Genomic DNA, 26,218 nt, shown 5'->3' on the forward strand with positions numbered 1-26,218 from the left:
GCTAATTTTTTGTATTTTTTAGTAGAGACGGGTTTTCACCGTGTTAGCCAGGATGGTCTCGATCTCCTGACCTCGTGATCCACCCATCTCGGCCTCCCAAAGTGCTAGGATTACAGGCTTGAGCCACCGCGCCTGGCCAAAGAACATAATCTTATCAGATATGGTGGTTATCAACATCGTTTGCCATTCTTCATGAATATTTTTGTTTTAAATAAAAACAAAAAAGAACGGCCATATTCAGTTTTAGAAAACAGAGACAAGAAAACACAATACTCTTGAACCATTGATTTTAATACAACCACTATGGCCAGGTGTGGCAGCTCATGCCTGTAATCCCAGCACTTTGGGAGGCCGAGGCAGGAGGATCACTTGAGCTTAGCAGTTGGAGACCAGCCTGGGCAACTTAGTAAAATCTCATCTCTACTAAAAAGGAAAAAAAAAAAAAAAATTGCTGAGTGTAGTGGTGTGTGCCTGTATTCCCACCTACTCAAGAGGCTGAGGCAGGAGGATTGTTTGAGCCCAAGAAATTGAGACTGCAGTGAGTTATGATGGCACCAATGCACTCCAGCCTGGACTAAGCAAGACTCTGTCTCAAAAATAATAGAAAGATGTGGCAGAATAGGTCAGGCACAGTGGTTCATGCCTGTAATCCCAGCAACTTGGGAGGCTGAGGTGGGGAATTCATGTGAGGCCAGGGATTTGAAACCAGTCTGGGCATCAAAGCAAGACACTGATTAAAAAATAATAATAATAATAATAATAATAATATAACCACTGTGATAATTTTGTCAGTCCCCAGTACTTGCAACTTTTTGCTATGATAAATATCTCTGTATGTCTAGTCTTGTCATATTTTGTACATTTCCTTAGAACGGAAGTCACTTCTATTAAAGTCCTTTTATTTTTTATTTTTCTAAGACAGGGTCTCATCTGTCACCCAGTCTAGAGTGCAGTAGCATGATCTCAGGTCACTACAGCCTCCGCCTCCCAAGTTCAAGCAATTCTCATGCCTCAGTCTCCCAAGTACCTGGGATTACAGACGTGCACCATCCCACCTGGCTCTTTTTTTTCTTTTTGTAGATATGAGGTTTCACCATGATGACCAGGACGATCTTTTAACTCCTGACCTCAAGTGATCTGCCTGCCTCAGCCTCCCAAAGTGCTGGGATTATAGGCATGAGCCACCGTGCCCAGTCTATTAAGTCCTTAGCACCACAGTCTTGGTACTTTCCTTCTTTCTAGGAAATTTTCTTCATCTGATTTACCCATTTATTATTCTGTTTCTTGGCTGTAACCATTGCGTTATTACCCCTTTACTGTGTTCTTTGCTTTGACTATTATAAAATATAGCTCAATATATAAAATTTCTCTTTTAAAATTTTGTTTCAAATTACTACTATCTTCCCTCATGTCTTACGTTTATTATGCTGATTTGTTTTCTCTCTATAGTTCTATAAAAGACCTAATCTGGGTGGAAAATCAGATTTTATATTATTGGCAACATGAAATAAAGTTTTTTGGTTTCCTAAGCCAAAAGCTATAAGCTTTCAATACACCTTTGAAATAAAAATATTAGTTGCTACTAATGCATGCATGATGGAAAAAAGTATCAGAAGAAAAATTCCAAATACCTAGCTGTTATTATATAAATATGCTATTCTGGTAGGAATGGACACATACATATATCCAGAGATATATATCCATATATATATCAAGAGATCCTGAAATAAAATGACCCTCTGAGTGTGAAACAAGTATATCAGCCATCTATAGAAACAGCCCACCAAGGACATGGTCTACAACTCCAGGTTTAATGAAGGTGATTGGGACACAGTTTCTACAAATGCAGGACCAGAGTTAATGTGAAAGGAAGCTGCAAAGCAGTCAAATACATTATAAGAGTGAAAAAAAGTATTATCAAGATTATAATATTTAAACATGATCAAACTGCCTTTATTCTGATGTCCGATTCACTAAGCAAGCACTTTCCAATTATAATTTGTTTTCCCAAGAAGATTACCATAAGGAAGAAGAAGACAAGCAACATTTGGCATTCTTGGCAGTTATGTTATTTTTTTTTTTTAAATCATAGATGATTAAATGACATTCTTCCTTACCTTCATTTCTGAGATTCTGGTTTGAGTAAGCCCATTTGATGAACTCTAGGTATACTGACAAAAGTAAAAAGAGGATAGTAGAATAACCTGTGCAAGAAATGATAAGCACCCGAACCAACATTGAAGAAAAGATGAGTTTTGAAAACAATGAAGAAAAATTAAATATAAAAGTCATGTCTAGAAAGCCTCAAATTAGTAAATTAGAAAAGATGTTCAGAAGGCAGCACTTGGTGATTTATGTAATAGTAAGGAACAGGCAGAGAAAATGACACATAGGCAGGCACAAACAGTAACTCCAGGATAGAGGTATTTCGGACAAAAAAATACAAGAGGAGAGGAGAGAGATCACTTCTCAGGCGATATTGAGAATTTAAAATAAAATAACTAGCTGAGATGCATAACCTTTGCATATTTAAGTATTATTTAATACTCTTATTTAATCATTAAAGCCCTATTCTGAAGTACACTAAAGAGAAAACGCTTTTGTAAACACATTCAAGTTACTACACATACCTGAAAGAATCAGTTATTTTGGGGGGAATCTATTTTTAAAATTTATAATAATTTAAAAATTCATTAATTCAAATTACGAAGGTTTTAGAAAACTAATTCGGTTTCTGACAGCGAATGTTTCCACAGTGATTCCCTGTCTTCCTTCAAACTTAATTTTTCTACATGTTCACTTGATCTCTTCCCATCTGTTCCAGATTCTATGAAATATCACTCCTTGAATCTTAATCTCCTTCCTACTATTAAGATTTCCCTATCTTACAATACACCTGATTCAACCTCTTCCTCTGTCTTCTCTATCCACATTTCTCAGCCTATACCAGTCTCAGAGTTTCAGTTACTACCCCCTAAGTGGCTTTCAATTCTCTTTGGTGCCCAAGCTCTGTGCTAAACATCTCTACCTAAATACTGTGTTAGTAAATGAATACCCGTCCTTTCCAGCTTCTGTCATCACCAGTTCTTCTTGGGTAATACACATCTCATCAGTTTGACTTCCAGGATCCTCATTCAGGCCATCAATAAATTTGGTTAGATTATAACAAAAAACTATTGGGTTACTCTGTTTCAGCGTTAGCTCTTTTCCATCTTTTTACATGCTACCCACCAGTTGAAGCTTCCTAAAGTACAGGTTTGATTATCTTTTTTCCAACTCAACACCAACTGCTCTCAATTCCTTGGACTAATAGCTAATGTTGTTATTTTTCATGTCAAATATCAGTATCTTGGAGGTAAAACATGCCAAGAAAAAAAAAATGTGTATATATATGAAAAACACACATACGACATATATTAGTTTACACAGCCTGTGTATTCTCATTCTATGCCATTGCTCATGCTAACTGTATATAGCTCAGACTAAGAATCTAGCTCTGATCCCTATATCTCCAAATAACAAAATTTTACATATTCTTTAAGCATCAGGTCAAATGTTATATTACCTGGATAGCTCATTCCCTCAGCTGAAAGCAATTTTCCCTGGCCTTCAACTCCTCCTGACCATTAAAGAAGTTATAAGTACATCCCTTGAAATTATTACTTATATATTTATTTTAGATTTCTTATCAGTACATCCTTTTATATTTCTTATAAGTACATCCCTTGAAATTACTGCATATATATGTGTATATATATGTAATTTTTTACATTATATATATGTGTGTGTATATATATAAAAGATACATATATATATTTCTTTTCCTTTTAGAGTGTATGTTCTCAAGGGGAGGACTCATATGCCACATATTTATCTTTTGCAGTATACTTATTTCCCCAAAGCAACTAACCAGGACCTTACATATAGACATAAAGAAAGAACATAATATATTCTTGTCAAATGATAAAAAACTAAGACAGTCTCAAGAAGGAAAGTGCCATATTGAAGATACAGCCTATAAAATTAGCTTTATCAACATGTTAAAAATGAGGATTTTAGGGGAGAGAAATGAGCGGATGCATACCTCAAGTGGTTAAGAGTAGTAGATTTCATTCTGTAGATCAGAATACACATGTTCTCTCTGAACTGATCCAGAGTATTTGAGATATATGTTAAAGAATCAGAGAATTATCATGATTATAAAACATGAAATATGGTCTCATATTCTTCCTGATCTCAGTGAGAGAAGGGACACGGGTGTAGAAAGTGGTCCTTACAAAATCAGACCTAGGAGCCTAAGTCCTTACAAGTAAAGTTTTAGAAATTCTAAGATCTATCTACCATGACTTAAGCAACATGACAAATCCAATAAGTACAACGATAAGAACTTATAGTTCATCCCACCTACCATCCAAGGTTAAAGATAATTCCTTTCAGGCATCATTTTTTTAATGAGTACATACTGCTAATATTGCTTTGTATGGGAAGGTTTCCAAGCTACAATAGGATTAATTTAACACTATTATGTTTAGAACCATGCTGGAGTTTGGTACATACCTATGAATTTAAGTTCTTGCTTTGTTAGTGTAGAACTGTCATCTCTGTCTAAAGAAAAGACACACTTTAATTTCAGCTTTTTAATCACCACTTCCTAAAAACAATCATGATAGACAAGTTGAAAAACTGAAGATATTATGATGGGGGCAGGGGTGCAGCGTGGGGGTGGATCATTGGGGTTAAAATCCCCATGAAACCTATGTAAATTTAAAAAATAGCAGTGCTCCAAATAAAGCGAGTACTAATGGCATTACCATTTAACATAAAAGTAATTATTATACAACTCATTCCCATTTGCACTGCTTCCCTCAGTCAATTGGAACTTTTCAGGTTCCACCCCTCTCATAGTTTCAATGAAACAGTGTAGATTCATTTTGCATTATAAAAGTTAACTTGGATACTGGAAACTACTTTTTCTCCCCAGTGGTGGACTCATCAGCCAAATGTGAAAACTATTTTTTCTCCCCAGTGGGGGACTCACCAGCCCAATGTGTTTACCCCTTAAGAGTCTTTGAAGCCTATCTTCAAGGAACCAAGAGCAACAAAGTAGCCTGGATACTTTGAAATGGAAAGTCTTATCTATAGTGTAAGTCTTATACTATCTTATTATCAAGGCTGTATTATATTAGTCAAACTCTTTCCTACACAGGCATAATCACAGCCCTGCCAATAAGACTTCATATCATTTCATCATGTGTTCTATCTCCCACAAACTCATCATAGCTCCTTACCATTTTTCTGATTCAAGACAGCAATTCCAAGGTCTAGGTTTACTACCCATCAGGTGCCTTTCTTTAGAATTTCATTTCAACCCCGTACAATCAATGTGCTTTGCAGCTCTTTACTATGCCCAAGGCCTAGTTCCCTTCCCCTTTTTTAACCTAATTATCCCTTACCAAGTGATTCAGTTTGCGTGTATTGAAACAAACTTAGTAGCACTTGATATATCCTAGGATGTGACAATTTACTGTATAAGCATAAAGAACACACTAACTCATAAGAAGAAACAATGTCTGTTGTGATTAAAAGGAAATCAGATTTAGAATGAGTAGATTCTCAATCTCCATACTGCTCACAGCAACAACTCATCCCCCATCAGTAATATCTCATTACACATAGTGAATCTCAAATGATATTGGCTTTGGAACAATTATATGAGTATTACTCATCCCACTTCCATGGAATCCTATCCACTTAATGCTTCCCTGAAATAAAAAAGGGACACATATGAAGGACAAAGATTCAGTTTCTTATAAACTAGTCTGACAAGCCTACGTAGAACCCTGTTCTTGAGGAAGAATGTTCACCTCTAAAATCAACTGGCATTTATATGTATACTCATCATAAAGCACATATATATGAATAATTGGTTAACATTACCTCCTCCAACAAACCCTATTTGTTTAGTGAGCACAGCTGTCTCAAACCAGAAGCATCATAATTAAAGGGAATTTAAAAGCGCATAAATGGGCTTATAAATGGGACGTGGAACTCAATTAGCAATATACTGCTGTGAAAATTGACCTAAGTAAGCTCTTTAGTACTTTATTTATTCATTCATTCATTTATTTTTTAGGCAGAGTCTTGTTCTGTCACCTAGGCTGGAATGCAGTGGTGCGATCTCACCTCACTGCAACCTCCGCCTCCTGGGTTCCAGCGATTCTCCCCGCCTCAGCCTCCCAAGTAGCAGGGATTACAGGCATGTGCCATCACGCCTGGCTAATTTTTGTATTTTTAGCAGACAAGAGGTTTCGTCATGTTGACCAGGCTGGTCTCAAACTCCCAAAGTGCTGGGATTGCAGGCATGAGCCACCATGCACGGCCCCAAGGAAATATTATATATTAACAGTCATAGATATTGAGATTAAAGCATATGTCTTTTTTTTTTTTTTTTTTTTTTTTTTTTTGAGACAGAGTCTCGCTCTGTCGCCCAGGCTGGAGTGCAGTGGCCGGATCTCAGCTCACTGCAAGCTCCGCCTCCCGGGTTCACGCCATTCTCCTGCCTCAGCCTCCCGAGTAGCTGGGACTTCAGGCGCCCGCCACCTCGCCCGGCTAGTTGTTTGTATTTTTTTAGTAGAGACGGGGTTTCACCGTGTTAGCCAGGATGGTCTCGATCTCCCGACCTCGTGATCCGCCCGTCTCGGCCTCCCAAAGTGCTGGGATTACAGGCTTGAGCCACCGCGCCCGGCCTAAAGCATATGTCTTGATTTGTTCTTTCTCAGAGAGGATCTTAGGACTTAAGGTGATTCTTTTGGGTATGTGAAATAACTTCATAAACTTTTGAAATTGGGTGTTTTCAGGTAAGGAATTAAGGATAATATTGATACAAAGAAAAGTACTTTAGGAAAACACCTTACCAATTTCAAAAACCAATTTAGGTCCACTAGGATAAATTTAGCATACGATCAGAGAAATTTAGGAAATTAAAAAATGGAAGAAATAATATTAAAATGATTGTCCCAACAGAGGAAAAAGGAAACAGAAAAGTTACGAAAGGTATATTATATATGTAAAGATATATTTAAAGGTATGCAAAGATATATTATGTAAAGGAAATTCCGGAAACTTTTAAGGCAGTTTGGAAAGGGTAAAACATAGTTATTTAAATATCTTCAAGAATACTATATGGAGAATTAAACAGATGCCCATAAAAGAAAGTGCCTTGTATTTCATGTTTGGTTTTGTGGTGGTGCCTTGGAATGATGCAGCCTAAGAGATTTCATGATCTTAATAAATTGTAAGTTTAATTTCTCTATTTCACTTAATAGAAGTATTTTAAATGCTTGTAAAAATGATGAAACAAGTAGTATGTATTAAAAGATTATAGTTTAGTTTTATAGTCCAGTTGAAAACTAGCATATCATCCTCCTAGTTTTCATTGTCATGTCTCAGGGATGATTTTGCTCTAGTGTTTGCCAGGTTCTTTAATAATTTATTTACGAGCTTTTTTTTTTTCCTGACTGGACTATAAACTCATTTAGGATCGAAGTTGGCTTTTATTCATCTTATTTTGTCAGTATTTAGCTAATCATCTAATAGGCTTGCCATAACTGTTGAATGAATGAAAACAGCTGTTAATTGCTACATTGTCCTAGAATAAGTTCCATATATATTCTTGGGAATATGTTCATTTTCTTTGGGAATTAACTTTGTATTAGACTGTCTTGTCTCTTTCAGTATAGTAACTTGGTTCTTTGCTAAATAGAGTTGTTTCATACATTTGTTTTGGCCTTTCTCACTTTTAATATTATTTTGAAATGCTGGTTTAAAGTAGCCAAAGAGGCTGGGCATGGTGGCTCATGCCTGTAATCCCAACACTTTGGGAGGCCGAGGTGGATCACTTGCAGATCACTTGCAGCCAGGCGTTTGAGACCAGCCTGGCCAACATGGTGAAACCCCGTCTCTACTAAAAATACAAAACTTGGCCAGGCGTGGTGGTAGGCACCTGTAATCCCAGCTACTTGGGAGGCTGAGGCAGGAGAATCGCTTGAACCCAGGAGGCGGAGATTGCAGTGAGCTGAGATCGCACCATTGCACTCCAGCCTGGCAACAGAGTGAGACTCTGTCAATATTTTCTTGGTCATTACACTTGTATTAATTTTTCCAGAATAAGTTTTGTGAAGTAATAAATTTTAGTTTTATAAAGTTCTATTTAAAACATTTTGAAATGCATCAGTTGCCAGAATAAATGATGAAAATAATTCAGAGTTTCAACTGTCTAATAAAAGATTTTTTTTGAAGTTTCACAAATGTGAGATAAATATGACTAAGATATATTTCACAGAAACAAAATAAGTGCCTAGAGAAAGAGTAGAAACCAACTGGAGGAAGTAATAGAACATCACATACGAGAACCCAAAAGTATTGAAAAAAGAAAGGGTTCTTTTTTTTTCTTTTGAGACGGAGTTTCACCCTTGTTGCCCAGGCTGGAGTGCAATGGCATGATCTCAGCTCACCGCAACCTCCGCCTCCCGGGTTCAAGCGATTCTCCTGCCTCAGCCTCTTGAGTAGCTGGGATTACAGGCATGCGTCACCATGCCTAGTTAATTTTGTATTTTTAGTAGAGACAGGGTTTCTCCATGTTGATCAGGCTGGTCTCGAACTCCCGACCTCAGGTGATCCACCCGCCTCGGCCTCCCAAAGTGCTGGGATTACAGGTGTGAGCCACTGCACCCGACCAGAAAGGGTTAATTCTATCAAAGAGTCTGAAAAAGAAAAAACTTTGCAGGAAATAAATAAAACTACACTTAGTTTTAATGACTACTTTTACTAGATAAAGTTGGAAGTCCACATCAACAGATACAAACAAGGTCTATGTCAGAGATGTTGCACATAATAGTATAATGTATCAGGAAACTACAAATAGCTTCTATTGATGTAACGTAAAGTTGGGGAGAAGAAGGGATGACACTGGAGAGTCAGATTACAACGAGATGAAGAAAAACTCCACATGCCATGTGAAGGAGTATAAATTTTATCCCATAAGTCCCAGAAAATTCTCTAAGTAAGACAGTTTGACATGGTCTGATTTGCACTTTAGATTGACCATTAATTCCAGTAGCATCTAGAAAAGGGACTGGATAATGGAACGAAGGTTAGGAGTTTGCTGAAACAGTTCAGACGACAATATAGGACATTACCAAGTGGGCAGTGGAAATATAAAAGAAAAGGAAGTTAAACTGATCAATAATAGAAAAAAGCTTTTTTAAAAAAAGATGACTAGGAAAATGAGAGGGCAGAGTTGAGGTTAACTTCCTAGCATAAGTCTGGCTGAGGTGGCTGAGTACCATACGGAAATGAAGCTTCTTAGGTTTTTGGAAATATAAATCTGCAACTCGGGAGAAAAGGCTAAATTGGAGGCATAGATTTGGAAAGCTAATAAGCACAGGAGATATTTGAAGCTGTAGGTATGCAGATTTTCCAAGGGAGTATGTAAAAGAGTCAAGGAGAAAATACTGTGAGAAAAACAATCAAGGACTAATCAAATAAATCATAAAAAGCAGATATAATCTCAGAAAGAAATGTATTAGCCAGGCATGGTGGTACACACCTGTAGTCCCAGTTACTCAGGGGATTGAGGTGGGAGGATCACTTGAGCCCAGGAGTTGAAGGTTGCAATGACCTATGATCATGCAACTGCACACCAGCCTTGGTAAGAAAGCAAGATTTTGCTTCTAAAAAAAAAATAAAAACTTAGAAAAAAAAACTAAAAATATATAGCTGTAAAGAACTATGTTCATAAAGATAAAAGATTCCAATCAATAATCCAACCATCCATCTTAAGTAACTAGAAAAGGGTATGGCTGGGCGTCGTGGCTCACACCTGTAATCCCAGCACTTTGGGAGTCCACCTGGGAGAACCCAGGAGGCAGAGGTTGCAGTGAGCTGATATCACGCCATTGCACTCCAACCTAGGCAACAAGAGCAAAACTCTGTCTCAAAAGAAAAAAAAAAAAAAAAAAAACCCCGAACACAAAAAATTTCAAGAGAAAATAAAAGAGAAAGAAAAGCTAACTGTTGGGGGAGAAAAAAGAGAAAATACAGTACAAATTTTTCCAACGAAGTCCAAGAGACTCTCCCTCAATCACCCACAGGATAAACATCATTCACTAGGTGTCAATCCTACACTTGCACTTGCAATGAAAAATATAAATCCATTACATTGGTCCCATGATGTCTACTTTCTTTGAATCTCAAGTTTATTTTCTAAAGATGTTCAGGATTAAAGAATAAAAGAACAATTCCAAATTTACTTATGCAAACTGAAGATGATGTTAAACAACTTCAGCTTTTATACTTCTCTCCCAAAGAACAGTAACAAGTTTATTTTATTTTCAAGGATGCTGCCAATCACTTTTCCCTGTAGATACCTAGTGTTGAGGGACTCCTTGTTATCAAGAGTATTCATTATCTAAGCTTCCACAAGCACAGGTTGCATAGGGAGGTAAGAATTATGAATCAATCTATTAATTAATAAAAAATAACTTATAAGATAAGCCTCCCACCCTAACAGCGCCCACCCTTAAAGCAACAAGAGTGTCTATGCCTGCTCATTATGCCATTAGTCTCTTGTTGGCTGTAGATACTGTAAACATCTGACAATAAAATCCAAGCGCAACACATATTGACTGCAAATTAAACCACATTAGCAAAATATGCAAGATTTCATGAAGTTAATGAAAAATGTATTGAAAAACTGCTTGGAATCAAGCAGTCTTGAACAAATGAGTCTTGAACATAAACAGTCTTGAATAAATGAGATCAGTTAATAAATGAAAAAGAAAATCAACAAAGTTGACACTACCCTCAAAATGAGAATTTTTGAACATCAAAGGGTTATGAAGGTTCTTTGAGGAAACTGAAGAAACCTCCAAACATTTTTTGCAAGAATAATCTTCATTATAATTACATTACAAAGACAGTATTTGCCTTATATGCTGATTTCAGAACCCAATGCAGCAAAAGATACAACTCCACTGTAAAAAACCTCGTACCAAACCAGATGTAATTTAAAATACTATCTTCCATTTATTCACTATGTGGAATATGGGGTTAAATAATTAAAGTATTCTATATATTAATAAACCCAAACCCTAAAAAATAAAATTCATATTCCAAGCAAATTCTTCACGTAGGTACCAATAATTACCTGCACTGGCAAGAGAGATCTCAAAAGAACTAGAAAAACCATTTGTAAAAATAAAAAGATTTTCAGAAACTTTAAACGCTATTATCATTTTGCCTTAAAAAGAAACAATAAAAGCCAAACTGATGAACCATATTGACCTATCATCCTCTTATTAGCAATCTACAAAAATTTTTCACTAAGGTGCTGAACAATTGACTCACTGCAGCACTGGATTTCATCTAATCAATAGAACATGCCAGCTTTCAATCGAGATTCTCTACAAAAGGCAACCTTTGTGATAAACGAACCACTAGAGAAGATTCTAATAAAACTTACCATTGTGTATTGCATTCAGCAACTCTGAGAACGCTTTTAAGTAAGGAAAAAAGGACTTCAGGTTAAGATCATTCTCAAACACACAAAAGAAATACATAGCCATAGACTGAATCAGTATAATAAAATTTCAGTAAGTCTATCATGTATCATTGTTTGAATCATTAAAACTGCAAGCTTGGCTCCATTTTTACACGGTATAAATTTTTAAATATTGTATTCCACTTGCCAACACATTATCAACTAAATTGAGATATGTTAGATATATTGCCATAATGACAATAATTTCCTTAGTAATAAATATGTATTTCAAATCACTTTTTAAAAGACATTTATGTCAACGTAATGTCTTGCTAAAAGCGAGTCACTATAGGATGCAATTCTATATAGGTAAATCTGCCTTAGGGCACACTTAACAATATTTATCATAAAGAAAAACCTCATTATATCATCTAACCCTATCGAATATTCTCATTTCCCAGACTTCAGTATAAGAAAGCCTCAACACATGTAGAAGACTAATCAAGAAAGCCACCTAGTGCAAATATACAAATATTGAAACATTATAAGAATAGAAAACAAAATGTTAAAAAAAAAAACATTATTTCAAGAAGGAGGTGAAGTTACAATTCTGCAATAAAAGCACCATAATAAAGGACCAACAATAATTAAAATTTATACACAATTTGACTGTACTATGGGCCCATAACAAGACAAAGCAGTATATTATCTCTGCAGGAGAAAAAATATGTTCAATTAAGAAAAACTTGCATTTTGGAAAATTAAAATTGAGAGGTTCCCAGGTGGCATAACATACTAGAAAGAGCACCAGAGGAGACAAAAGGCCTGGGTTATCAACCCAGTTAGACAACTTACTAGTTGTTGGGCAAGCTCCATCATGCCGATACTGCATGGAAATTTCTGTTGAGAGGAAGGAAAAAGGAAATCAGTGAATAAATTGTCAGTGACTCAAGGGTAAAAAAAGAAATAGGCCGGAAAAATTGAGGGAAATTCGCCTAAAAGTGTAGTTAATTAAGTAGGCCAACTAGAACTTCAAAAACAAAAATTATAAGCTAATAATTGGGATGTGAGGGGGAGAACCAAATGTGACAGAATTCTCATAAATCTTAATGGGAGTGTGTGGAATGTATCTGTGTGTTTTTACAAAGAGTGAGGAAAAGACATAAGGGCTTACAAATGAATCTGTATAACAAGTGTCTGAGAATATAAGGCTTCATTAATGCAAGAAAGTATGATTCGCAACATGATACACTAATACGCTTTAGATTTTCGGGGTTTTTTTTTTTTTTTTTTTGAGACAAAGTCTCACTCTGTAGCCCAGGATGGAGTGCAGTGGCACAATCTCAGCTCACTGTAACCTCTGCCTCCTGGGTTCAAGTGATCCTCCCACCTCAGCCTCCCAAATAACTGGGACTACAGGTGCACGTCACCACGCCCAGCTAATTTTTGTATTTTTAGTAGAAACAGGGTTTCATCATGTTGGCCAGGCTGGTCTGGAACTCCTGACCTCAAGTGATATGCCTGCCTCGACCTCCCAAAGTGCTGAGATTACAGATGTGAGCCACCGCTCTAGGCCTAGGTCATTCATTAGATGGGAAGAGTTTGCCAAAAACATTTGAATACTGTTTTCATGTGGAAATCACAATTTAAGTATGATAATTTAGTTGATATATGAGCATAAATACATTATGACTTACATAGCAGCATAAAACTCATTAAGTTACACTTAGCTCACTATCTTGAACCATTCATTTTTGAGAAAGATGGCTGCGTGTGGTGGCTCAAGCCTGTAATCCCAGCACTTTGAGAGGCCAAAGTCGGCACATGAGGTCAGGAGTTTGACACCAGCCTGCCCAATATGGTGAAACCCCGTCTCTACTAAAAACATAAAAATTAGCCGGGCACGGTGGCACATGCCTGTAATCCTAGCTACTTGGGAGGCTGAGGCACAAGAATCGCTTGAACGTGGAAAACAGGTTGCAGTGAGCTGAGATTGTAACACCGCACTCCAGCCTGGGCGACAGAGCAAGACGCGGTTTCAAAAAAAAAAAAAAAAAACAAGAAAAGAGAAAGATAACAAATGAATAAGATATTATTACCCTTACTCTTTTATTCCACCGAAACAAGAACAAGCAGAAGGTGCAGAGAACAAGGCAATAAAACACTACTAAAAGCAAAATCTGCTCAGAATATGAGAACTTAATTTCTATATGGCTTTCTAAGGGAAATATAACTGATAAAACTGGACCAAGGCTGTGACTCAAAGGACCTGGGTTTGCTAATTCTGGAAGCAACTGGTATTCCCTTATGGCTAACACTGTTGGCAAAAGTTTTTTAAAGGAGGGATACCTGGGAATTCCTTGGATATTATTTAACCAAAAACGCAGCCCCCAAATCCAAAACTTTTTGAGTGCTCCCATGACTCTCATGCTCATTGCAGCATTTTGGATTTCTGATTTTCAGATTAGGGATGCTCAACTGGTAAGTATATATAATGCAAGTATTGCAAGATCCCCCAAAAATCTGAAATTCCAAACACTATGGTCTCAAGAATTTTTAATAAAGGTTACTCAACCTGTACTTTGAAAGGACATAGTACGTCCCAGGAAATGCTAAACCATCAACCTCTTGCACTTTGAGTTCTTTATGCCTCGTATTCCATTACTGGAACCTAAATTTGTGGGAGTTCTTTATATCCTACTGCTCAAGGTCATCACCAGGGTCTGATTTTTCACACAGAAAAAGTTGCAACCTCCAGCATAAATGGGTTAATGAATATCAGACTTTTCTCAGAGAAAATAACAAGCTGATTTTAGTGAAGAAAAAGATGTTCTCAACTTTCACTTTAGTAAATCATAAATTTTTGTAATGTGGTGAAGATAAATAGCAAGGAGGAAAGGACAGATTGTCAACTCTTCCAAAACGGTTTTTGATGTTTCAAAAGACCCCGTGCCTAACTGTTCAGAACTCAAAAGAACGTACATAGAAAAGAGTTCAGTCAAAAGAAGAACAAAACCTATAAGCCCCAAACTTAAAACTCTTACAAATCACTTTTAAAAACACACTATTTTTCCACTTTGTACAAGTCACTATAAAACAGGTCATTTATCAGGACCCACTTCAATCCATAATAAAAATTTTACAATCTAAACTCTGAATCAAACATTTTATAGGTGTTTTTCTAGGCTTCTACTTTAATTTGATCTATGGTTCCCAGAAAAAATGTACTCTGCTACAATTTGAACATGTCATGAGAGAATTTTGATTACTATTAAAACTAATACTTCTAGCCAATAATTTCAAGAGGGAATCACAACATTAGAACCTGACTCTACTCCTGCTTTACATCCTAGTTGTAAAGGAGAAATAACAACATCAACAGGAGCTATCCTATTTCACAAGGCTGTTCCAAGGATCAAATGAGAGAGTAACTAAAGAGTTCCTAAGAAACTTAAACGTACTCAAATAAGACATTATATAAGCATTGCTAAGCTGAATGAGACAGGATTTTTTTCTTTTCCATTAATGAAATTCTTTAATAACGATAATTAGCCACAATAGTTGTTTTAAGAAAAAGATCATTAGCTTATCAGTCTGATTTCTTCAGTCTGGCATTCATTTCTCCATGAACCCATCCTACCCTATAAACATTACCTTCACAGTGCCACAAACACAAGCTTCCTGTTCCTATTAGGCTTTTCCCTCAAACAGACCTTTACTTTCTTTTCAGGTAATGTTGGCCTTCATTTTCTGCCTACTTCAAAGTACAATTCAACCTCTCCATGATCTTTTCCAACTTAACAATATTTTTCATCACAAACTGGCAAAATAAATACTACATGAAAAGCTCTAAAAATAGCCGGGCCCAGGGGCTCATATCTGTAATCCCAGCATTTTGCAAAGCTGAGGCAGGTGGATCATGAGGTCAAGAGATGGAGACCATCCTGGCCAACATGGTGAAACCCTGTCTCTACTAAAAATACAAAAATTAGGTGGGTGTGGTGGCACGCACCTGTAGTCCCAGCTACTAGGGAGGCTGAGGCAGGGGAATTGCTTGAACTCGGGAGGAAGAGGTTGCAGGGAGCCGAGATCGGGCCACTACACTCTAGCCTGGGTAACAAAGCAAGACTCCAACTCAAAAAAAAAAAAAAAAGAAAAGAAAACAGAGGGCAAGTACAAAATCATACAGGATACTACTAACCACATGACATACACTCATGAGAAAACTAATAGTATTCATTCATTTTTAAAAATGATGTTTAACATTTACTATGTTCAAAGCACTGTGTTGGAAGTGGGGATACAGTTGTGAATGTCAGAAACAGCCCCTAGCCTCAGGACTATTATAGTGAATGTTACAGTTTAACTAACATGCTTACAAAGGTCATCTTTGACATTACTAAATTATCAACCTGTCATTCAAGAAAGTCAATCTTTTAGAAAGAGCATCATGAAAAACAATTTGTGATGATGTAATACATAATACAGTTGTCTTCTGTATTTGTGGGATTCCACATCTGGGGATTCAACCATCCTTGCATAGAAAATATCTGGAGGAAAAAATTGAGTCTGTAATGAATGTGTACAGACTTTTTTTCCTGTCATGATTCCCTAAGCAATACAGTATAACAACTATTTACATAGCATTTACATGATACTAGATATTATAAGAAATCTAGGGCCGGGTGCGGTGGCTCACGCCTGTAATCCCAGCACTTTGGGAGGCCGAGGCGGGCGGATCACAAGCTCACGAGATCGAGACCACGGTGAAACCCCGTCTCTACTAAAAATACAAAAAAATTAGCTGGGCGCGGTTGTGGGCGCCTGTAGTCCCAGCTACTCGGGAGGCTGAGACAGGAGAATGGCGTGAACCCGGGAGGCGGAGCTTGCAGTGAGCCCAGATCGCGCCACTGCACTCCAGCCTGGGCGACAGAGCGAGACTCCGTCTCAAAAAAAAAAAAAAAAAAAAGAAATCTAGAAATGAGTAAGTACACAGGAAGATGTGCATAGTTTATATGAAAATACTATGACATTTTATAACAGAAACCTGAGCATCTTGGACTTTGGTATTTATTTGCAGGAGGTCCAGGAACCAATTCCGCATGGATGCCAAAGGATGACTGTATACATTTTCTCCTTCCTAGTTATTTATTATATGGGGGGGAAGCTTCTTGTTTCCCCAATTACTAAACGATTTCTCAATTTCAAATTAGTTCAAAGGAAAAATTAACTTTTCATACTAGTAAGAAACACTATTGCCGAAAGTTAAATTATTGGTTCAAATTTGTTCAGGGATCTCTTTGCTTAAAGTAAAACTGACGTTACAATAGTGTGGTGTTAGACACTCATCAGCAAACACCTGTTAAACTGTCTAATTAAATGGCTCTGGACCCAGGGAAAATGCATATCTCCATCACTTAAAACCTAAGAGAATTCTGTCTCAGTTTCTTGTCCTATATAAGAAGGAATAACACTTAATGCTTCTTAACTGCGCACACACTCAGTGTTCATCAGCAGTTAGCAATTCTTAACTTATTATGACTAAAGCAGTGTAATTCCTAAATATTCATGGCATGAAGCCAAGCCTCTTCTGGATAAGGATACACTTTTTACTATTATCAATAAATGTTCTGCACTAAGTCTTAAAATGTTTATTAACATATATAAAACTAAAGAATATATCTCAAATAGTTTTCAATAATCTTATTCCATGATTATAGCTTTAACAAGACATATAACATCTTCAGAGTAATTTTGTTTGTTTGTTTGTTTGAGATGGAGTCTCGCTCTGTCTCCCAGGTTGGAGTGCAGTGGCCTGATCTCGGCTCACTGCAACCTCTGCCTTCCGGGTTCAAGTAATTCTTCTGCCTCAGCCTCCCTAGTAGCTGGGACTACAGGTACATGCCACCACGCCCAGCTAATTTTTGTATTTTTAGTAGAGACGGGGTTTCACCATGTTGGCCAGGACGGTCTCGATCTTTTGACCTCAGGTGATCTGCCCGCCTCAGACCCCCAAAGTACTGGGATTACAGGTGTGAGTCACCACGTCCAGCCTCAGAGTAATTTTTAAACACAACGTTTTAAAAATTTCTTGGCAGATAAATTTCTTAGGTCATTTATTTTTGTGAACTAATACTTGTAAGAATTTCCCCCTAAATTACTATATTTACCTAATGGTAAGAGATACAAATCCTTTTTTTCTGCCACAAGAGTAGCACAAACACTGCCCTCTGAAAGCAACCATCCTATGAGGAACACTACTCCTTATACCTAACATCTCCCCAAATCTGTAACAGATAGGAAAATATTTTCAGGGATGTAAATCAATATCTTAATTTTATTAATTTGGAGACATGTTTCAAATAAGCATTCAAATGTAATTTCTGAAATTTAGAAATTCTCAGACTATGCTTCAAAACTACAGAAAATCAGTAAAGAGGTCTCCCTACAAAAGCAAATCTAGCTTTATCTTCTCAGTAAGGTACTCCACGTGATTAATTACGCCTCTTGCTAAAAATGAAGAGAAATTCGATTTTTTAAATTAAATTTGTCTAAAGGTACTTTTTGTGACAAGGGGGCTTATTGCTAAGCCCTTCTGGTCTCCAAGGAAACATATAAATAAAAGCATACATTCAAATATGCAATATATTTAAACCTTTTCTATGAACTTCTTTCTCACTACAATTTATATATATTTTCCCCCTCTAAAATAGTGAGCCTCAACCAGAGGTAGTTTTGGTCCCCGGGACACATTTAACACATTAAACAATGTTTGGAGACATTTTTTATTCCCACTGTGGGAAGGGAGAGTGTGATGATGCTCTTGGCCTGTAGGGGGTAGGGACTGGGGATTCTGGTAAATATCCTGCAATACACAGGGTAACACATGAAGACTTGTCGGATCCAAATTGTCAGTAACGCTAAGATTGATAAATCCTGCTCTAGAACCATCCTTAATGCATCTGTAGATTCCACTCATTTCTGAATACAAAGAAACTCCTGGCTACGTGATCTTGGGCATCTTATTTTAGCTTTCAAAGCCTCAGTGTCACCAGCTGTAAAATGAGGACATTTTATAACCGTTGTTAAATGAGATAATAAATATTAACATAACTGGCACATGACAAATCACAGTTATAGTTACTATTTCTCACATCTGACCTTTACATATAATATTTTCTCTCTTGGAGTGGTCTTTTTTCTGTTTGTTTACTGAAGTTAGTACTCTGTATTCACAACTATTAAAACAATCTAAAACTCTGTATTTATAAAATAAACATGAGCATTCTTCATTAAATTGTATCATTTTTCCATACCATTTCCTACCTACCCTTGCCACCAACTAACAGAACAAATACAATCCATAATTTATCTTAGCTAAATTCTTGTTATTTCAACAATCAGAAATCTAAAACTAGAAGAAAGGTTTCAACATTTATTGAAAATCATTTATCTTAAATTTAAGATGCAATTTAAAAGATAGATGCTGACATTTCAGTTAATATCAACTGTTAAGGGTCTGTCTAAAAACATGCATTTTGAAGAAATTTTTAAAAATTGAAAATAATATTCATAACACAAATTGCAAGTTACAGAAACATCCCAATGGTGTGAATAACAATGTATATCAACTCACTTGTCGTATAATAAAAAGAATGGTAAAATTATGAAGTATATTTGAAAACAAAATTAAATCATTTCGGATACCTCCTGAAATAAAATGTGACTGCTAGATTCCACAAACTTAAATCATTTATCACTGATATAAAAATGTCCCAGGATAGAGTAATTCAAGTAATATCTGTGTGAGAAGTCATTTAGAAAATGATGACTAAAATTGAAGTTTAGAGAAAGGGAGCTCAAAACAAAACAAAAAACAAAGGGTAAAAACACTCACACCCTAAATGTAAATTCTGCATTGGTTTTTTAAAAATACTGTGCAGGTGAAACAAAAATAGGAAATAAATTCTAAGCGTTTTGTAAGTAATGAATGACTGACCAATAGACTGTTTAGCCTACATAAGTAAAATCAAATTAGTGCCAAACATCTTTCCCAAAAACCAAATCATCTAAGATTTTAAGACATTTTTGTATTTTCCATTAGAGAATTTAAAAAATTTCACTTTAATTAAATGTCATTTAGTAATTCCAAGTATTATCGTAACAACAGTTGAAAACATGTTGAGACAGAAGAAGGGAGGTGGTGGGAGTGAAGGAAAAAAATAATAGGCAAACCCCTACCTGAACCAACTGGAGATGAGCCAACACTGAGGCTCTGTAAACTTCCATTCCTGAGCAATGTAGGAGACTTCTGCAGACTAGAGCTTGTTATGCTTCCTGCAGCTGATGCTACAGATGATGTTGGTGAAGCAGAAGAAACTGAGAGATGAGAAACATTCTCTTGATTTTTGTTTCCTTTGGGTCTACCAGGTCCATGCTTACTTTGTTTATTTCCTTTCCTTTTCTTTTCCTTTACAGTTTCTTCTTCTATGCCAGAAGTTTGAGCCCGCTTATATCCTGCTGTAGGAAGGCTGGAATTACCCAAATCTCCAGGTGAATTTTCAAAGCTTTTAGGCTGTGAAATAACAGCTGAGGTTGAAGGGAGACCAATTAAGGTACTAAAACTATTTACCCCCCCTTCCTGGCTTCCAGACTCTCCTTTATGTACATCTTTGGTTGTTGATGACTGTTGGGAGTGAGAGTAACTGTCATTACGCAGATCTGAGTCTGTAAAGCTCAGGAAATCCTGGGGAGACTGTACTGAACTTCCAGAAGATGATTTTACACTGCCTGGAGTTCCTGAAAAACTGCCTGTAGTTAAAAAAAAAAAAAAAAAAAAAAGGCGGGGGAGGGGGGACAGAAAAATTGGATGCTAAAGTTCCCATAAGCAGCAGACATGATATAATCATTAAAGAGAAGAGAGAGTTAAAAAAATTAACTACAACACTTAGGACATCAGTATATTAAGACTTGAAAACTTATTACTGAAGTCAAATTTATCCCTAAAATTACCTTTAAAAATATGTGTCATTTTATAGATGGTATTAATGTTTACAGTGGAATTGCAAGCTATTACTTGTAAGATATAAGATGTTTTTTATTCCACCTACCTTTTGCCACAGCAACATCCGCAATTCTCCCCCTAACACCTCATGTATGCCTGAGGAAGGACTAAAGAACAGTAGTCTCCTTTCCACAGTCATGCAAGAAGACGTTAACAAGACTATAATCTGACTCTAAATGTATAGGGGAACTTCTTTTTTGAATATTGAAGGTATGATTGAAAATGTTCCCAATATACAATAAGAACCTAAAGACGTTTCCTAGGTTATGAGTTCTCAGTTTTAAGACATACCAGTCATTGTTATTGTTCAGCTGAATCTACCACAATAGAAAATGGATTTGACAAAATAATGATCATATGGAATCTAATCTATGCCTCACATTCTCCCAATCCAATTTTCATGGAACTTCATAAAGACATCAGCCATCACTGCTTATTCTTTCTTTAAAGAACATCAGTACCCCACCATGCCATTCTAAGATATAAGAACCTTAGGCTGGGTACAATGGCTCATGCCTGTAATCCCAGCACTTTGGGAGGCCAAAGCAGGAGGATCATGAGGTCAGGAGTTCGAGACCAGCCTGACCAACATGGTGAAACCCCGACTCTACTAAAAATACAAAAATTAGCCAGGTGTGGTGGCATGGGCCTCTAATCCCAGCTACTCAGGAGGCCGAACCCATCTCTACAGAAAATTTAAAAATGAGCTGGGCATGGTGACGCATGCTTGTGGTCCCACCTACTTGGGAGACAAAGGTAGAGGCAAAAGCTAACTGAGGGTCTGAAGCGGGAAGAATGCTTGAGCCCAGGAGGTCAACCTTGCAGTGAGCCATGAACACACGACTGCCCTCCAGCCTGGGCAACAAAGCAAGGCCCTGTCTCAAAACACACACACACACACACACACACACACACACACACACAACCTAGAAAACAGGTTAGTGTGTTAATCTGTTAAACCTCAAACTTCGTAACAAATGCATTATTAATCAACAACTTATTTACTGAGATCTATGTAAATCCCCTAAAAATTGTCCAGTATTTATCTACTAAAAAACGTAAAATGTAAACCTTAATTGTATTTATTTATTTAGTGGGTTTTGTTTGTTTTTGTTTTTTGTTTGTTTGCTTTTAGAGGCAGGGTCTTGTTCTGTTGCCTAGGCTGGAGTGCAGTGGCACAATCACGGCTCACTGTAGCTTCAACCTCCCTGGGTCAAGCAATCCTCGCACTTCAGCCTCCTGAGGAGCTGGGGCCACAGGCGCACATCACCACACCTGGCTAATTTTGTTTGCCTGTCCAAGGAGACAGGGTCTCACTCTGTCACCCAGGCTGGAGTGCAGCAGTGCAATCTCAGCTCACTGCAGCCTCAACCTCCTGGGCTCAAGCAATCTTTCCACCTCAGCCTCTGAAGTAGCTGGGACTACAGGCATGTGCCACCATGCCCGGCTAATTTTGTATTTTTTAGAGAGACAGGGTTTTGCCATGTTGCCTAGGCTGGTCTCCAACTCCTAAGCTCAGATGATCCACCTGACTGAGCCTCATAAAATACTGGGATTACAGGCATGAGCCACTGTGCCCAGTTCACACACAGCTAATTTTTAAATTTTTTATAGAGATGGGGTCTTACCATGTTGCCCAAGCTGGCCTCAAGAGTTCTGCCCGCCTCAGCATCCCAAACTGCTAGGCTTATAGATGTGAGCCACCATGCCTGGCCAACCTTAATTGTTTTTAATGTTCAGGAAATATAAATAAAGAACACTTATAGAAAAGATGCAGGAACAGTGGCTCAAGCCTGTAATCCCAGCACTTTGGGAGGCCAAGGCGGGAGGATCACCTGAGGTCAGAAGTTCGAGACCAGCCTGGCCAACATGGTGAAATCCCATCTCTACTAAAATACAAAAATTGGCCAGGTATGCTGGCATGCACCTGTAATCCCAGCTACTCAAGAGGCTGAGGCACAAGAATCACTTGAACCCCAGAGGCGTAGGTTGCAGTAAGCCGAGATTGTGCCACTGCATTCCAGCCCGGGCAACAGAGCAAGATTCCATCTCAAACAAAAAGAAGGGCTGTTCTATAGAACTCAAAGCAAAGCTCCAGCTTTTATTATTTTTCTCCCCAATTTTAAGCATTATTCCCTGTCTAGTTAAACATTAAAATTACAATTCAACTCTGGAAACACAAATCATATTATAAAAGGAAAGAAAAAGTACCAGAAAAATTTAATAGGAAACACTATCTTTAAAGTAATCTTACTATAGCAACTAATCATTTAATAATCTAGAACATCCATTAGTTATAAGTTCCCAAAAAAAAAATAATTCTTTTACAAAGCATAACTATTATTAACCATCTTAAAGACAAGTATTTTAACTAAAACATCACTAATACCTTGAGGAAAAGGGCTAGCTGCTGACACAGTTGTTCCTGGATTTCTTCCACCACCAGGCTTTCTTCCCCTTTGACCTGAGCTGTGAGCTGAAGATTTCTTCCCTTTGCCCTCTGACCCTCTAGTCTCTGAAACATCTTTTCCACTAGAGGTGTGTGCAGAGACTTCCTGGAAATTTGCATTTGTAAATCGTGCAGTAGTATCTTCCAAGCGCTTCAGTGATCCAGATATAGAGTTGTTGCTAGTGCTTGTATAAGTCTAACATTTTGATTCAAAAGGGAAGGAAAAAGAGTTGATTACATTTTAGTTACAGAAAACAATAGGTGACACATTAACAATAAGAACTTGCAGAATAAACACAAAGTTTCTGTTCTAAAAATAAGTCGGTTCACCTAGGAAAATCATCCAAAAACAATTTAAGTCTATTATAATTACTTAAAAAAAAAAGAAGAAGAAAGAAAAGAAAAAGCATAGATAATTTAAAGATGGCTGTTTCAGGATCAAATTGCAACAACTAGTAAAAGTATGTATTAGTTATATTTATGAAGTGACACACAGTAATACTGAAGATAAGCATTTGTCAAGCAACATCATTTTTTTTTTTTTTTAACAATGTCTACACTTCTTAGACATGAAATTAAAATAAGCTTTAGTGTTCAACACAGGAAGGTGACAATAAGGGACTAACGTGCTACAAATCCATTAGAGGACCATATCCATGAGTTTATAAGGCTAGCGGAGGACAGAGCGAAACTTTTTAAAGAATTCAGGTGAGGGTCCCTTTGCAAAAAAAACAGAAAGATTTGAAACAGAAATCATTTTTCCAATTGTTATGTTGAGGAAAAAGTTATATATCGCAAAGGTAAGATTTTATAACTATCCCTAAAAGTGGCTCTCAATTATTCCCTTGATCTGCATTTGTTAAGGAAAAAGGATGAAGAGCTGTATTAACAGTTTCCAGTTTTAGCAATCATTTTTATTACAAGGTATACCCAAATAATGGCGAATACATGAAAGTGTATTATACCAGATGCACATTAATCACCATGTTTTGAAATCAAAGGTTTATAAAGTCCACTAGGGCAAAGGTTTTGATGTCGCCATTAAGTTCACTAAAGTATCTGAGGCATGGACAGCATAAAGTTCACGAAGTGCTTGCAACATAATCGGCACTAGATTTTTGTTGGATAAGTGAATACTTTTTTATTGTATGTATCTAAAATCTCTGCTATAAAAATGAAAAAATTTGAAAATATGCAAAAGTGAATTTTCCCACATACAGCCACCACTCAACACAAACCATCAGATGAATATGAAAAACGAGAACATGACAATAAAATCAAGTTTCAAAATGGCTGGCATTTTTAGCAAAAACAATTTCAAAAAGAGGAATAAGAGAAAAAATTAAGTGTTTGGAAAACCAAATCTTTCTTGCGGCTTTTCTATCAACCTGTTGCCATCCCCAGGCCCCATTATCTCAGTGCCAATAACGGATATGCATCATTAAATAGAAGAAATATTTCATAAAAACAAAGTACTCCACCATTCTAACAAACTACGATCCACAAACAAGAACAAACGTTTCAAAGTAAGTTTAAAAGGAAAAAAAATCCCATTTTACAAACCAATCACATTTAAGCTGATGAAACTTCATGGCTTACTTTAGAAATATGAACCTTTTCCATGCTGGGCAGGTCAATTTGGAAACCACCCCACCTCATTTTTCAAATACTTTTTCCAATTACTTGAGTTGATCCTGAGGTTCTCCATTCCTCTCACATCTGATCCTTGCATGACCTAGTGAAGTTTAAAAGTCATCTAAGAAAACACAGTGGTGTTCTTCACTCACGTATTTTTGTTCATGTATCAAATAAAGAATGGAGAGAAAATTGGGTAGAGTACTATAATGAAAATACACTATTCACTTCCACATGACAATCTACATTAGAGATGGTCATTTTTCCCACTTATTTAACAGAACATCCTTGCTCAAACCCTCAAGTATAAATCTGTCCATAAAAACCCATGAAAACATGACATTTGGAAGAAACAGTATTACAAAGAAAGCAATGAATAAAGCAATCAAATTTCAGTGACAAAAAAATCATATTAAAGCCATAACTGAACATTTTTAAAATGTCCAAACCTACATTTCAGAACATAATCAGACTTAATATGAAAAAAATGAATTTTAGCTTTAGATGTTAACAATTTTTAAATTATACATAATGACACTCACTAAGGCAATGCAGGGTTCATTCAAAGAGAAACCTCTATTTTAATTCCACATTTAAAAGTGATTTTAAAAGTACTTATTCCAAAATGTGCTGTTGGGACAATATGGCACTAGGGAACTCCATTATAAACATACAACAATCAACTCAAAATCGAGGAAAAGACAGGTAAAAGGAGACCAGAGGGAGGTAGGAGATGGCTGAAAGACACACTATGAGTAAGCCCAAGACTAAATTCACAAAATCTTGTTTCCTCACTTTTGTATTCTAAATGTCTATCATAGTACGAACATCTCACTGCTCTGAGTATAATTCTTGTACATAATAATATTTATTTTTTTCATGCAAATTGGACCACAAAATGCAAACTACTTCATTTGCTGCTCTACTGAAAAATATAAGTTCTTTTGTAGTTGTTCTTTTCTACTGGAGATAAAACTAGGTATCTGGCTGTATTGAGAGTCTCTGAAGTGCTGCATAAATACTTTGTTCTACATTGTGATTTATAGGCAACTTAATCTTTTAAAAGGCTAATTCAGAATACATGTAATTTTTATTTCATGGCCAACTATTAGTCCAAAGATAAGCTGCAACACCAATATACCTACACAATACCATTAAGTGGGAACAAAAATTATTTACTTCAAACAAAAATTTAAAACTAGATCCAAAATTAAATAACGACTCTATAACAAGTAACCAAAAAAAAGCAGCTATGATTATTTACAAAAGGTATGGTTGCCTCAGATTAGTCTACAAGGCTCTGTCATCTAAATTGGTGACAAGAAGTGCTATGCCTTCAACCATTAGAAAACATAATGTACTGCTTAAAATTTTAAAATAAAATTATGTACTATTCAAGTGTCCCATAAAAACCCACATACTTTGTACCAAGCCTATCTTGAGACTACAACATGTAAACTACCCAACATAAATCACCAAAAAAAAGATTAAAAAAAAAAAAGAACAGTGAGCTGTAGAACAACTTTAAGTA

At 36.6% G+C, this 26,218-nt stretch overlaps 1 protein-coding gene across 3 annotated transcripts in view; it reads right to left on the minus strand.

The window, feature by feature from the left end:
- Positions 1–26,218, minus strand: part of MLLT10 (MLLT10, histone lysine methyltransferase DOT1L cofactor) — a 219,168-nt gene that overhangs the window by 51,565 nt on the left and 141,385 nt on the right. The window contains exons 10-14 of one of the 3 annotated variants that reach the window (XM_025396564.1): positions 22,993–23,248; positions 19,781–20,350; positions 12,395–12,439; positions 11,522–11,554; positions 4,558–4,605 (exon numbers count right to left, since the gene is read on the minus strand). In XM_025396564.1, coding sequence (XP_025252349.1) covers positions 4,558–4,605; positions 11,522–11,554; positions 12,395–12,439; positions 19,781–20,350; positions 22,993–23,248 — 952 coding nt within the window. Of the gene's footprint in view, positions 1–4,557; positions 4,606–11,521; positions 11,555–12,394; positions 12,440–19,780; positions 20,351–22,992; positions 23,249–24,651; positions 24,788–26,218 lie in introns of all 3 variants that reach the window. The other 2 variants (XM_025396565.1, XM_025396563.1) reach the window with 2 other exon arrangements.

The sequence above is a fragment of the Theropithecus gelada genome, chromosome 9, assembly GCF_003255815.1.
Source record: "Theropithecus gelada isolate Dixy chromosome 9, Tgel_1.0, whole genome shotgun sequence".
Taxonomy (NCBI): Eukaryota; Metazoa; Chordata; class Mammalia; order Primates; family Cercopithecidae; genus Theropithecus; species Theropithecus gelada.